Source organism: Sminthopsis crassicaudata, chromosome 4, assembly GCF_048593235.1.
Source record: "Sminthopsis crassicaudata isolate SCR6 chromosome 4, ASM4859323v1, whole genome shotgun sequence".
Classification (NCBI taxonomy): Eukaryota; Metazoa; Chordata; class Mammalia; order Dasyuromorphia; family Dasyuridae; genus Sminthopsis; species Sminthopsis crassicaudata.
In genome coordinates this window covers 310,863,676-310,878,672 of record NC_133620.1, presented here as the reverse complement: position 1 = coordinate 310,878,672, position 14,997 = coordinate 310,863,676, and the positions used below count along the sequence as shown (strand labels likewise).

General features: G+C 33.3%; 2 protein-coding genes across 5 annotated transcripts in view; one reads left to right on the top strand and one right to left on the bottom strand.

The window, feature by feature from the left end:
* Window positions 1-22: 22 nt before the first annotated feature.
* Window positions 23-9,109, top strand: ADPRM (ADP-ribose/CDP-alcohol diphosphatase, manganese dependent). 2 transcript variants are annotated; one of them, XM_074312053.1, is made up of 4 exons: window positions 23-119; window positions 5,255-5,913; window positions 6,245-6,348; window positions 8,681-9,109. In XM_074312053.1, the coding sequence occupies exons 2-4, from the start codon at window positions 5,280-5,282 to the stop codon at window positions 8,819-8,821; spliced, it is 879 nt and encodes a 292-aa protein (XP_074168154.1). In that variant the 5' UTR covers window positions 23-119; window positions 5,255-5,279; the 3' UTR covers window positions 8,822-9,109. The 2 variants fall into 2 exon arrangements, with proteins under 2 accessions (XP_074168154.1, XP_074168152.1); XM_074312051.1 differs by having other exon boundaries at window positions 6,245-6,361.
* Window positions 108-14,997, bottom strand: part of TMEM220 (transmembrane protein 220) — a 30,039-nt gene continuing 15,149 nt past the window's right edge. The window contains exons 4-6 of one of the 3 annotated variants that reach the window (XM_074312057.1): window positions 14,568-14,691; window positions 13,608-13,667; window positions 108-305 (exon numbers count right to left, since the gene is read on the bottom strand). In XM_074312057.1, the coding sequence (XP_074168158.1) occupies window positions 293-305; window positions 13,608-13,667; window positions 14,568-14,691 (197 nt within the window). In that variant the 3' untranslated portion in view covers window positions 108-292. Of the gene's footprint in view, window positions 306-12,954; window positions 13,135-13,607; window positions 13,668-14,567; window positions 14,692-14,997 lie in introns of those variants that run through there. The other 2 variants (XM_074312056.1, XM_074312058.1) reach the window with 2 other exon arrangements.

Genomic DNA, 14,997 nt, shown 5'->3' with positions numbered 1-14,997 from the left:
TCGCCTGATTCGATGGTTCCGGCAAAAGTGAGATTCGTCTTCCGGGTCGTTAGGGGGAAGCTCGGGTCTCGGTGATGAGAAGCGATAACTTAGCGAGATTAGGCGTTCTTGGGCTGAAGGTAGGTCTGTGTTTGTTGTTTGTTTGCTGCTTCCCCTTCCCTTCACCAAATCTGCCTATCAATCTAGAGAGTTGCTGAAAAGTGGAAGAATTGGTGCTGAGAGGGCGAGAAAGAGTAGGTTGAGTCGGCTTCTTGGGAACCTCGGGGACTGAATTCAGTAGGCCGTTCACCTGTCATCGTAGATGACTGTAGTAGAAAGAACACCGAATTTGAAGTCAGAAAAGGTGATTTCAAGTCTCTAAACCTTTGGGGGCTTCTGATTTTCTTATTTGTAAAATGAAGGGATTGAAAGATTTTTATGATTATTCTGTCCTTCTCTGGGCGTCATTTAGTTCTGTAAAATTAGGGAATTAGACTAAGATGATTCATTTATTTATTTAAAACTCCCACTGTACGCAGACACATAACATTATTCTGTGTTATGAACTCGGGAGAGGAAGCGCCTTATAACTTAAAAGTTTGATAAGTTTGATTGCTTTCCTTAATTAACTGTATAGGTAGAGGGCTAACTACTCTGAAGGACTTAAGATGAAAAATCCTATCCATATCCAGAGAAGAAACTGATTGTGTCTGAGTACTGGTTGAAGTATTCTCTATCTCTCTATCTCCCCCCCCCCTTTTTTTTTAAACTCAATTTTTCTTGAGGGTTTTTACTTTTTATCAGGGTGGGAAATCTATGTTTTCTTTCACTACAAGACTTTTATGGATGTTTTGCATAACTTTACGTGTGGTTTCTTAATTGTGGGTGGGGATAAGGGAGAGAATCCAGTACGCAAAAAATGTTTTTGAATGTGACTTGGGAAAAATATTATAAATCTTTTTTTTTTTTTTTTTTTTTTTTTTGAAAGGCAAAAAATCCCAATTTAACTCAAAGGGCAGCCAAGTAGCCCAGTGGATAGAGCACCAGCCCTGAACTTAGGAGCACCCGAGTTCAATCTGGTCTCAGACACTTAACACTTCCTAGCTGTGTGACCCTGAGCAAGTCACTTAACCCCAGCCTCAGAAAAAAACCCCAAAAAACTTAGCCCAAGCTTCCCCTTTTACATGTAGTCTTTGTTGATTCCTCTCAACTATTAAGGCCTCTCTCTATCAAAAATTACTTGTATCATTTGAATATTTCTACGTAATGGACATGATTTGTGCCCATTATATAATGTAAGACCAAGTAAATGGAATTTTTTTTTTTTTGGTATCTTCAACACCTGGTACAATAGGAACTTAATAAATGCTTGATTGTTAGACTGTAATATACAAAAACAGTACTCTTGACTTGCCATTATAGTATGGAGTTTATTTTTGCATTATTAGTGGTGGATACCTAAAAAGCCATAGATATTTACTATACAGGGTGATCTAAGATAGAGAATGAAGTCTTTGGTAGTAGAATTCCAAGTATCGGTCTTTTTTTTTTTTTTTTTTCCTAACTATTCCCAGATTGTCTAGAACATAGTTCATACCATCCACTGGAACACTAAGATTAAACCATCACAGCAGTGGGAATTTGCCACATACTTTCTTGGATAGCTGATTCAATCTGGTTCTACCTCAGAATTCGAACTAAATGAGATACTCTTAGACAAAAGGAAGTTGGCTCAATAGCATGGGAAATATATTTAGAAAAGATTGGTATTAGTTCAGATAAGATTTGCTACCCTCTGCTTGAAATTTAGCAAAAATTGGGTCAGAAGAATATGCTGACTCACACTGCAGGTGTTTTAAGGGCAGACTTAAATGGGATAACATCTTCAAGTTTGATACAAAAGGTCAAATGAAGTACTTAGTTCATTCAACAATTTAAAGTATTTATAACAAAAGATATGGACACTTAACTTAGATAGACAACCATCCCCACACTTATATTTCCATAAATAAATACATCTATTTATTAACCAGATAGAATATAGTAAATTGTATGATTTTTGTAATGTCTTCCAAGTCCAAAGGCCCCAACATAGGTGGCCCTTAAGAGAATAGGGAACCATGCCAGTGTACCTAGGGGCTACAGCTTCAAATTTTATTGCTTTTTAGAGGAAAAACTTAACCATAGCCCATGTTGTGGGAAGAATAGGGAGCCCTGATAAATATTGTTCCTGTCACATAATATCCCATAGTAGCCAAATCCTAAAGATAGAGGAACTTCTACCACTTAAACTCTCATAGGAAATTTACTAGGACAATCCTTTTATCTGGAAAGGATAAGGGGGAGAAGCAAAAAAAAAAAAAAAAAAAAAAAAAAAACCTTAAACCAGACAACAGAATATTGTGAAAACTTTTAATAATCTCCCTCTATTTCCATTGTGAAGGAATCACTAGAAATAAAATAAAAATAATGTTTTGGAAGAAAACAAAAAAGGAGTAAATTTCCTAACTCAATAATCTGGTCCATGTGGTGTTTGATGCCAAAAATTCACAGCACTAGGAATATCAGGGCCACCACATAGATGGCATAGTCAATACTTCTTCATTAGGGTCATGTCTAGTAAAGTGGTTTAAGAGGTCATAAGCTTATATGCTATCACAGAATCTAAGTTGATTAAGGGCATCCTTCCAACATTTCTACCATCACTATTCCCTGGCTCATCCACCAAAATCTTCTTTCTGAAAGCCACAATAGGAAGTTGATACTAAATCTGTTCCCTTTGAGAGAAAAAAAGAGAGATCCATCAGGTCAAGTAGGAGGCTGATCTCTTCTCTTCCAACTAAATCCACACTCACTAAGATGGATTCACCAAAACCTAAGAATCCAGTAAGTTTTATGAGAAAGTGAGTGTTAATAGCTTGAGAAGAGTAGACCTTAGATTTTCTTAGAATTGCTTTCTCTCATCTTTTTATGTGCCACCACCACTCAAGAATCTAGGACCTTTGGCACCATGGCTTCATCTAACGAGTCCAATATTATTTTGTTATTTTAGTGGAATATATTAATGTCCTTAGAAACAAAAGATTTCAGGTGCCACTTTTATGTGTCATTGAGAGAGAGTTCAGACAGTCAGAGGAGGGTGTTGTGACTGAGATTTTAACAAAAGGCAAACTGAAACAGATCTCCATTATATTAGCAGGGGCACGTTACCTGTTAACAAATGGATTCATGGCTTGCCTTCATTAATGCCAGACCCTGAGCAGCAAGACACTTCCTCTTATATGAGGTTTTAAGAAATACGGAACAAAGAACAGAGTAAGATAGATGACATCATGAAACTATGGGCAAAATAGCTTATTACAGAGCTGAGATACAGGGAATAATGATTGGTTGCCCATAGTTTCATGATGTCAACTATCTTACTTTGATAATGGGGCTAGTTGGCAACAACCCCTCTTTACCTTTCTTATAAGACTTAAGAAGTATTTTTTGTTTGAGTCCAGATATAATATAGAGGCCCAGACTTTTGGACAGCAAACCAGACTTTTTTTTTAATAACTTTTTATTGATAAAACATATGCATGGGTAATTTTTCAACATTAACTCTTGCAAAAACTTCTGTTCCAACTTTTCCCCTCCTTCCCTCTATCCTCTCCCCTAGATGGCAGGCAGTCCCATACATGGTAAACATGTTAAACTATATGTTAAATATAGTATATGTATACATATTTATACAGTTATCTTCTTGCACAAGAAAAATCAGATTTAGAAAGAAGGTAAACATAACCTGGGAAGAAAAACGAAAATGCAAGCAAACACAGAAAGAGTGGAAATGCTATGTTGTGGTCCACACTAATTTCCCAGTGTTCTTTCTCTGGGTATAGCTGGTTTTGTTCATCACTGATCAATTGAAATTGATTTGGATCCTCTCATTGCTGAAGATAGCCACTTCCATCAGAATTGATCCTCATATAGTATTGTTGTTGAAGTGTATAATGATCTCCTGGTTCTGCTCATTTCACTCAGCATCAGTTGATGCAAGTCTCTCCAAGCCTCTCTGTATTCATCCTGCTTGTCATTTTTTACAGAATAATAATATTCCATAACATTCATATACCACAATTTACTCAGCCATTTTCCAACTGATGGACATCCATTCAGTTTCCAGTTTCTAGACACTATAAAAAGGGTTGCCACAAATATTTTTGCATATACATGTCTCTTTCCCTTCTTTAATATATTTTGGGATATAAGTATGCACAGTTTGATAACTTTTTGAGTATAGTTCCAAATTGGTCTTCAGAGATCCATTCACAACTCCACAAACATTGCATCAGTGTACCAGTTTTCTCACATCCCCTCCAACATTCGTTATTATCTTTTCCTGTCATCATTTCCTTTCTCTCTAAAATAGGTAGAAAAGAAAATGGCAAACTACTTCAGTATATTTGCCAATAAAACCCCCCAAATGGAATTGTGACAAGTCAGACAACTGAAAAATGACTGAAAAGCAGGAGATAAAATGTAGGTTTATTTGACACAACATATAGTTGTAAAAATATTATAGCTAGCAATGTCTATGACATTGGATAAGTCATCAGGACATATTGCCTTTGACAATTATGTATAAATCTTTAAATTGTAGAACAGTTGCTAGCCGGCATTGGTAGAAGGAGTTTCCTCACAAGGAAATCCCTACATTGATGAAATCATGAATTCAGGAACAAAAATGTGTATCTAAGGTGTATTTAAGGTTTATAAAACATTTTTAGAAGTTATTTTTATAGACAATCATTTCTTGGCTTGTGCAGAAAGAATAATAATGACATTCCTGTATTCCCTAATAAGAAATTGAAACAAAAATTTATTTTATAAAATTAACATCTCAGTCTAAATATATAATTTCATTTGTGGGAATCTCCCATTATGGAGACTCCATCTAGCAGTGTTGATCAACAACTCACCTTTAACTTAGCATTTGAGAGAATTACATACTGAAAAATTAAGTGAATAACCGTGATCACTCAACTTTTAAGTGCACTTTATTTATTCTAGGTGCTTCTGATGCTGAGATTAGTCATTTTTGCATATATTTTTGAAGATAGTTAACTTATTGATTTTAAGATTATTAGTAATTTTTAATATTTGCAAACTTACATTCAGCATCATTTAGAATTCATTTCAAAGCTGTCATTTCATTAATTTTTCTAGTCTTAATAAATTATCAGTTCTTGGAGAATTTTTGTTTTAAAATTGTCTTTTTCATATAATTTAGTTTCCAGGAAACCAGTTTATAAGGTATGGATAAAAACCCCAATTCAGAGGCCATAGATGAGATCTCAGAATCCATTCCAGGAACTATAGATGGCATCTCAGAACCATGCTTCAGTTTTGGAGTTATATCAGATATTCAATATGCTGATTTAGAAGATGGCTATAATTTCCTAAGAACCAAAACAAGATACTACCGATACAGTCTTCATCACCTCCAAGGGGCTATCAAAGAGTGGAATGAAGAAAGCAATCACCTCTTTTTTGTGTTACAACTTGGTGATATCATTGATGGGTTTAATGCACAGTATAAAGCATCAGAAGAGTCACTAAAAAATGTCCTGAAGGAATTTAAAAAACTCAGAGCCCCTGTTCATCATACATGGGGAAATCATGAATTCTACAACTTCAGCAGGCACTATTTAAGAAACTCTAAGCTCAACACAAAGTTTTTAGGAGACCAGATTGCACACTGTCCTGAGACCATACCTTCAGAAAACTATTATGCTTACCATTTTGTACCTTTTCCTAAATTTCGGTTCATTTTACTTGATGCTTATGATCTAAGTGTCCTTGGAATGGATCAGTCTTCTCCAAAATATCAAGATTGTATGAAGATGCTGAAGGAGAAGAATCCAAATAAGGAACTGAATAGCCCTCAAGGTGAATTATTCCTTTGAGCTGAGAATCTCTAATACATTTTCTTAAAATTCTTCAGATACATTTTATTCAGCAGAAAGATGAACAATTAAGGTAAAACTATAATGTTGCTGTTCAGGGTCAGGATTCAGTGACAAATACAAATGCCATATAGCTTGTTTGCTACAGATAATAATGTAGTATGATTTATTATGTTTCTTAACTGAAAAAAATCTAGTGAATTTCTCATGTTGCATCCATTTAAGCAAAATAAATATTCCTTTCCCAGTCCAAATATAAAGCAATATTCATATGATCAAAAACATATATATTTGACCTGTTTTATTTGTTACAGGACTTTCCGAACCTCAATTTGTCCAGTATAATGGAGGATTCAGTCAAGACCAATTGGACTGGTTCAATGCAGTTCTTACTTTCTCTGATATAAACCAAGAAAAGGTAGTGGTTGTGGGTAGGTTTTAGCTTTGTGCTTTTCTGAATTACTCATTACTTGAATGCTTTAGGAAATGGGAGAATTTTTGCTTTTCAAAAAATAAAGTTATTCTATTTTGACATCCCAATATTATAAAATTAGCACATGTTGGTAGCATTCTCCAGTTTGTAGTCTTACAGTTACCAGGAACAATGTGCTTCAGTGACTATTGACTTGGTCATATAGAAGTAAATTATTTTTTCCTTTACTTTTTCTCTTCTTACTCCTCTTCCTGGTAAACTTTTACTTTATGTATATCCTTCTCTTCTGCACTATTTGTTCAATCTATCTTGGCAAAGAATATCAAGAACCATTTATATTAAATATAATTCATTAATGAATTATATAAATTGAAATAGAAAAACAAATGACAAAGTAGGAAAGAACATCATAAATCAGATGTCTCTAGCTGGAAGTCTCTGTAGCTTTATAGAGTGGTGTAATGGGCCAGAACTCTGGAGAAATGTACTTGAAACAAGGATTCTTAAAACAAGGTGTTAACTTAGTGGAATTGATAAGACTATGGTTATCTAGTTTACCATGGTGATTTATAGTTTTCTAGTTCAGTATGATTGTTTTAATCTTACTACAAATAATGGTTCCCTAGTGATATAATGGTTGACTTATTCTCAATACGATGAATGGATTTAATTGTAATAGAGTATTTAAGAGGTCAGAGTCAGAAGACTCGAACAGACTCGAAGACAGAGACCCTCATGGTGGCTGGCCTGTCTTCACTTCTCTAAAACCAAGGCCCTTCTGAAGGTCTCTCAAAAAGCTAGCCCAGCCCCAGGCGAAAGAGACAAACTGTTAAGGAGGTAATAAAGACTTTGGACTTTATTCCTGACTATTCTTGTGGTGATTATTGTGCTAAAACCAAGGCCCATTCAAAGGCCCTCCAGAGCTAGCCAAATCATTACAGAGTAGAACTTGTTAAGAGTTTATGCTTTGTGGGCATATACTCCTCAAGATCCTGGAGTCCTTGCCAGGACCTGATGATGTACTGCTTCAGTACTGATTATTACTGCATCAATTTTACTACAATCAACATTACTACCTTTTACCTAGTGTAGTTTTTAGGCAACTGAAAGTCTTTATGTAAAACTCTGTCCTTGGGTTGCTTTTATTGTTGTTTCAAAGATCTAATACATCTCTTTATTGGTTCTTTTACCTTCTTCCTTGTCAGACTTCTTTGGGAAGAGCAAAAAGGATATCTGGAATGCATACATTAATAGGATTTTATGGCTGAAAGGAACCATAAGAAATTTTCCTTCCTCATCTTTTGGCAGATGAAGAAATTGAGTTCTAGAGAGGTGAAATAACTACACAGAGATGAGCACATTCAATAGGTTTTAGGAACTATTATATACTCACTGGATTATCCTATAAAACCCCAATCTACTTTCAGGCATTTTTCCATTTAGCTAATAAATTATTCTCAAATTTCATGTTTCTTTCTCTTTAAATTTCTTTAACAAACAATGGACACCTAACTTATAATATTGCTTTATAAATTTGTTACAGAGCTGATTGCTTACTAAGCAAAAGATTTTTAAATTGAAGAACTTAAGTTTGCTATAAAAACTGGAATATGACAATTAGATTAGGTAACAAGAAAATAATGATGTGATAACAGTGGAAGAGCATGGAGAAGAGTTTCTAGCTGAACAATAAATTAGATGATAGCAGGATGATGTGATGATGTCTGGGATTCAGGAACTCATTATCTTCCTGGATCTACTTAGATTCTGGTACTGGTGGGATACAAAGGAGATATTTTCTATTTTCCAATGGTTTTCTCACCTGTAAGATAAGCAGTACCTCACAAGAGATGTGAAGAAAATCAATTAAAAATAGAAACGGGATTTTAAGAGGATAGATGTTGCATTCATGACTCCATACCCTTTGGATTCCATCTATTTGATGTTTGTAAACTTTAGATTTAAGAGGAAAATGCAAGCATTTTCTTGCAACCACCTGACTACATGTGTACAGGCTTTTTTTTTTTTTTTTTTTTTTAATTTGCCCTTCATTCTAGCTTGCATAAGAAGCACCTTTCTGTTTTCTCAGATCAATGCAGTGTGCTTATTATCTTGAGATTATGCACATGCTAAAAGTCTACCACTGTATAAATGTTCTTGCTCCATTTTGCTATTTGAATTTAAGTCCTCATTAAGCAGTCTAAATATCAAGGTGATGTTTCACATTACTACCAAATAATAGTTCTCAGCAACTAGTAATTTTGATGGAACAATATTTCTGAACTAGTTTATATTGTTTTTTCTCTTTTAATTATAGGTCATGTTCCTATTCACCCAGACTCGTCTGACAGTGTTTGTCTTGCCTGGAATTACAGAGATGCTCTTTCAATCATTTGGTCTCATAGATGTGTGGTGTGTTTTCTTGCTGGTCACACTCATGATGGTGGGTACTGTATAGATGCTCATGGTGTACACCATATCACATTAGAAGGAGTTATTGAAACAGCACCAGAGAGCCAGGCTTTTGGTACAGTGCATGTTTATCCTGATAAAATGGTATTGAAAGGGAGAGGTAGAGTTCCAAATAGGATCATGTATTATAAGAAAGACTGAAAAGAGAAATTCTGTTCCTTGTATGGCTTTTCTTTTTTGTTTTAAGAAACAAATTATTTTGGAGGGGGTTAATAAATAATTTAGTTCCTATTTGGAATATTTAATATATGTAATAAACGATTTTTTTTTCACATTTTCATGTTCATTATATATATTTAGTTCTCTTTTGGATAAAAAAGGTTTTGTGATTAGAACAATAACCATTATCTTCCAATTAATTACTCCTTGTGGAACTAATAACAACAGCAACAATATTAAAGCATTTACATGGGACTTAAAGGTTTTCAAAGTGCTTTATAAATGTTCTATCTTATTTTATCCTCACAATAATCCTTGGAAGTAGATCCTTGTGTTGTATTCTTTGCTTTGAAAGCTACTTAATTTGGTCACTGGTAAATAAGGTGGGGACTTAATTCATAGGTGAATGTATTGCAAGATCTTAAATATCATCGTAACCATAACTGTGACTCAAGTACCAAATGCAACAATCTGGTGCACTGAACTCACATGATACTTTTTTGTAAGGGGCCTGGGAAGTGAGAGCCAGTTTAGTGTCAAGGAGCTGAACTTGGAGTCAAGAACTGTGTTTGAGTCCTGCCTCTGACCCAAATTTGCACTGTGATCATGGGCAAGTTACTGAACTTTTCATTATCTCAAGCAAAGAAAGGAGTTTCTGTTAGTGGAAGGAATCTCCATATTTTTAAATTTCCCAGAATGAGGAATTCATAAGGTTGAGACCAAGAAAATCCTCTATCATACCTTTTTGTATTTATAGTCCTCTTTGATATTAATGATACTAATAACTCATATTCTATTTTAAGGCAGTGGTTTCCAAACTTCATGTAGTAATGGTTGCCCTTATAAAACAGTGTCATGCTTCCCATTGTTTGTAAAATTATATGAGAATAATTTTTAGTTCATGTCATTAAGATAAAATTAAGAATTTCTTAAAGCTTTTATAACACATTTTTCACAAGAGACCTGCCTAAATGACCAATTAATCCAACCAACCCCTTCATTTTACAAATAAGGAAAATGAGTCCCAAGAAAATTATGATATCCAAAGTTACACAGGTAATATTCAGCTTATAATTAAATAGTGTTAAGATACAGACTTTTGATGTTTAAATTATTTACAATGTTCACATTTATTACTACAATAATAAATCAGTAACTATTAAGAACCTATATTCTAAGCACTGTACAAGACACTGGGAAAATAATGACAAAATAAAAAAGTCTCTTGTTGACAAGATTACATTTTATTGCGGTCCCATTGTTGTGAAGAGTAAGCTTGTATTTTTGGTGCAAAGTTTCTCAAAACATGACACATTATTTATGATATTGTCAAACATAGTTTTTTATCTGCCAACCAGTCAAACATTTCTTAAACATCTACTATATTCCAATATGAGAACTGTTAGAGGTCATAAGATTTGACATTTAAGATATTAGTAACTTTGATGAGAACATTTTGGTTGAATGATGAAGTTGGAACCAGATTGCAGAGTAAAGAATAAAGTGAGTTGAAAGCAGACTGTAGAGTTAGAGTGAGAGGAAAAGAAGTGGCATCTTTTCTAGATGGCTTTCTCAAGCAGTTTAACCATAAAAAGCAGGAGGGATATGGAAAAATTGCTAGTGGGAATAAATGAATCAAGTAAGGATGAAGAAAATAGTTATATTTGTAGGCAGTAGGGAAGTGGCCAGTAGAAGAGGAAAAATTGAAGGTAACTGCAAGGGTGAAATGAGAACTATTAATCAAGATTGAAATTTTGTCTTTATAAGATGTTACAAACTATAGTAAAATCTTTACCACTTTAGCAGAGAATGCTTTATTAGCCAAAGCATAAGATTTTAAGGTTCATCTTTTCCTCCAGAGTATATGTCTGTTTAGGATTATGGTCCCACTCCCCTAGTGTTCCACCAGCCATAAAACTTTGCTGCATTCAGTAGGCCCAAAGAATGCAGTATACCCTCTGCCAGAGTGAAGTGGTCCCACTATAGTTCCAATAGAAAAAGAACCTGGCCATCCTTATCCCCATTTAATGTACCTAGACTACGAAGAAGCAGAGACACCTGCCTGGTAAGATTAGCTATGACCGGAAATCTTTCCTTGGCCAAATGGTTCAACTATTACTACCTCTACCATCCAAAATATATGATTGTTGTGGCTCTCAACAACAATGAGATGATTCAAACCAATTCCAATTGTTCAGTGATGAAGAAAGCCATCTATACCCAGAGAGAAGACTATTGGAAGTGAGTGTGAACCACAACAGCATTTTCACTCTTTCTGTTGTTTGCTTGCATTTTTGTTTTCTTTCTCAGGGTTTTTTTTTTTTTTTTCTTCTTTCTAGATACGATTTTTCTTGTGCAGCAAGATAACTGTATAAATATGTATACATATATTGGATTTAGCATATATTTTAACATATTCAACATATATTGGACTACCTGCTGTCTAGAGGAAAGAAGGGAAAATTTGGAACAGAAGGCTTTGCAAGAGTCAGTGTTAAAAAAAATTACGCATGCATATGTTTTGTAAATAAAAAGCTATAATAAAACTTATAAATAAGCTATAATAATTATATATTATATATATATATATAATTATATAATATATATACTATAATAATTATATATGCTACTTCCTCTGTGGGTTTGAGCAAGTCACTTAACTTCACTGGGCTCAGACTCCTAAATAAAATCAGACTAGATGATCTCTTAATATGTTTTTCAACTCTAAGTTTATTTTTCCATCCTGTAGATAACCTGTTTTCTTAAGTGATTTGAACCCAAGACTTGATTCCAACTTAAGTGCTCTTTTCACTACATCATATTGTTTATCATGTTGTAAGTACCTTGAGACTATAGGGACTATATTCTATATAATATTTTTAACTTCTGTATCCTAGGAAAGTCTTTTAAAAAGCTGCATCTTTATCTCATTTAAATTTTTTTCTAAACAAAAATTCAAGCCCAGACTTTGGTCTTTTTCTCCTTTGGTGTACTGGATAATCCTCTTCCTATTTCCTGATCCTGATTTCCTCCACATTTCCCCATCATATCAAACTTTCTTTATTCTTACCTTTCTAGAATATACATTCCTTTGTTGTCTGCAAAGATTATAATGAATATCTGAGCTCCTTTTATTTTATAGTAGTTCAGTAAGGTGAACCATTCATAAATTTGACTTTCTGTTTCTTTTCTTGGGAATATATCTTAAGTCATTTTCCCTTCCTTTTAGCCTTCTTACATATATACCACTAAACATGCTCTTTAAATTTCAAAACCCCCAAGTTTAATACCCTAGGTTTATAATACTTTTATACTTTTGAATTCCCACATATTATCTTATTTAATCAAAATAATTTTATAAGGTAGACAGGGGAAATACTTCCATTTTTTTGATGAAGAAATAAAAACAAGAAGTTAATCAGCTACAAAGTAACACAGCTTTCTTCACAACTTTGTAATTTTGTGAATAGTAGAGTAATATTTTTGCTATATTAAAAATGAAGAAATAGTCCTAGAAAAGATAAATTACTTGTTTCACAGGTAAAGAATAATAATAGTACAGAGTAAAAGTCAAATCCCATAACTCAGATTAGTATTCTTTCCACTATGCCACAGCACTTTCTCTTTTAAAAAAGATTTCTAGGGGGACAGCCAGGTGGCACAGTGGATAGAGCACCAGCCTTGAAGTCAGGAGGACTTGAGTTTAAATCTGGCCTCAGACACTTAACACTTCCTGGCTGTGTGACCCTGGGCAAGTCACTTAACCCCAATTGCCTTAGCAAAAAAAAAAAAAAAAAAAGATTTCTAATAACTTCTTATTTTTATATAGTCTTATATTGCATTTATAGTCATTCATTCTTAAAGAGCTCTTGGGTCAAAACCCTTTACTAGTATAACTTAAATCATGACATAAGTACTTAAATTGACTAACTTGTAATCAAATGTAATGTGACAAATATGAATTGTGAAAATATTCATTTTATGAAAAGAATGATAAAATTCATTTAAATAACTGTCTTGCAATGTGTTGGCCAAGTGGAACGCATCTCTTTGTTTACATATATGTAGAACCATGTGATAAATGGGCAAAGAGAAACAGCAATAGTAACAATCAATTGAACTCTTCTACCAACTGGATTTCTAAAAAAAATAAAAGATGAGTGTTAATATTTTAGTTAAAAATTATGCTAACAAAAGTGCTAATAACTGCTATTATATAACTGTGACAGTTGTATAATATAACTGAGACAGAAGACAGCCTGTATTAGTGGTCTTAAATCACAGACCAAGGAGCATTAGCTTTCTTTGGGAAAGTAGGTACTTTTAAAAGTCCTCTCACTGCATTTTCATCTATAGCAAGATTTCTTAAACTGTGGTTCATGACGCTATATGGAGTCTCATAACTGAATATAGACATTCCAGAATTATGATTTATTATCAGCAAATGTTTGATTTGTATACCTCTTTTATATACCTAAATACCTGAGGTCACATAAAAATTTCTTAGTGAAAAGGAGTAACTAATAGAAAATGTTTAAGAATCCCTGATCTATAGTACTTGGTTTGCTAGTCCTGAAGCTCCTTAGTTTTAAATTAACAAGATGAAAACTTACTTTGTTGAGATGTGACAAAGACTCAGCCATATTATAATAATTCCAAGTCCAAACAGCTCCCTAAGAGAAAAAGTACAAAATTTTTATATCTTTTTAAGTGGCAAAAAATGAAAAGCACATCAAATTCATTACTCTATCCAAATTTCCTCTAATACTAATTTCTGTCTATATAAATTCCTAAGAAAGGTTCTCATTTTAATAATCAGTCATTTCATTTCATTCAGAACTTACAAAACCCAGCATGAAACAAGTGACTCTTTAATTTGTGAAAAAAGAAACAAAACTAACAAACATAGGCAAAAAAGGTTAAATCAGTCATTCAGTATTATGAACCTTAGCAATATTTGAACCCTATATCTCAAAGAGAAAAAAAGAATGTACAAAATATACAGAAATATTTAAAATAAATAACTTTTTTTATGGATAAAGAATTGTTAAGGTGTTTGATAATTGAAGAATTAATGGCTAAATAAATTATAATATATAAATGTAATGGAATACTATAGTGCTGTAATAGTAAAAGAATAGAGAGAAATTTGCAAAGACTTATATGAACTGATGCTATATAAAGTAAGTAGAATTAAAACAATGTAAATAGTAACAAATCATAAAGACAACCCTTGAAAGACCAAATAACTTTTATCAGTGTAATAACCATCCATGATTTCTGAGGACCAGGTATGAAATATGTTACCTAAATCTTAACAGAGAGTTGATATACTGAGTATATCAATATGGAAATTTTTTTTGCCTGATTGCAATGTATTTATTTGTTTTGTGCATGGGGAGTAGGTTTGTTTGTTTAGTATGTGTGAAAGGGGAGGTAGGAAGAAGAGAAAATGTATTTGTTCACTGAAAAAAAGTTGATTTAAAAACAAAAATAAGGTATTTTATTAAGCTATGAAAATTTTTTAACTTCTCTACCTATGTAAAACAAACCTTACAAAAGCCATTGCTCACCTGCCTTCCTCCTCATGTAAGATATTCTTTTCTGAATGATGGAAGAGGTAGAAGCCCAAGTTAACAGCTCCCAAAGTACAAAGGAATAAGTGCAGCTTGGTAAGATTCTTCCAGATAAAATTACCTAGAACAAACAATACTAAGGCATGACCACATGTTTTAGTGGAAGGTTTTCCATAAGGATAAAAGGGTCAGTTGCCTTATATTTTTAAGAACTTATTAATAATAATAGTCTAATTCCAGGTATCAAAAGCAGATCTTTGGTTGGGTACTGCATTCTAACAATCCATGTGTTATAGAAGAAGCATATTAGTCAATGAAAAGAGAAAAAAAATGGCAAGATATTGCTATTTTCTATCAGAAGGGAATATATCACTTCTATAAGTATTTATTATGAAAATTAAATAAAAGATAATCCCTATGTACAATA

Excerpts from the sequence above, each read along its gene's own strand:
- ADPRM (XM_074312051.1), top strand. The coding sequence starts at position 5,280 with ATGGATAAAAACCCCAATTCAGAGGCCATAGATGAGATCTCAGAATCC. Across the intron at positions 5,914-6,244 it reads GGAACTGAATAGCCCTCAAG|GACTTTCCGAACCTCAATTT; the intron begins GTGAATTATTCC and ends TATTTGTTACAG. Across the intron at positions 6,362-8,680 it reads AGAAAAGGTAGTGGTTGTGG|GTCATGTTCCTATTCACCCA; the intron begins GTAGGTTTTAGC and ends TTTTAATTATAG.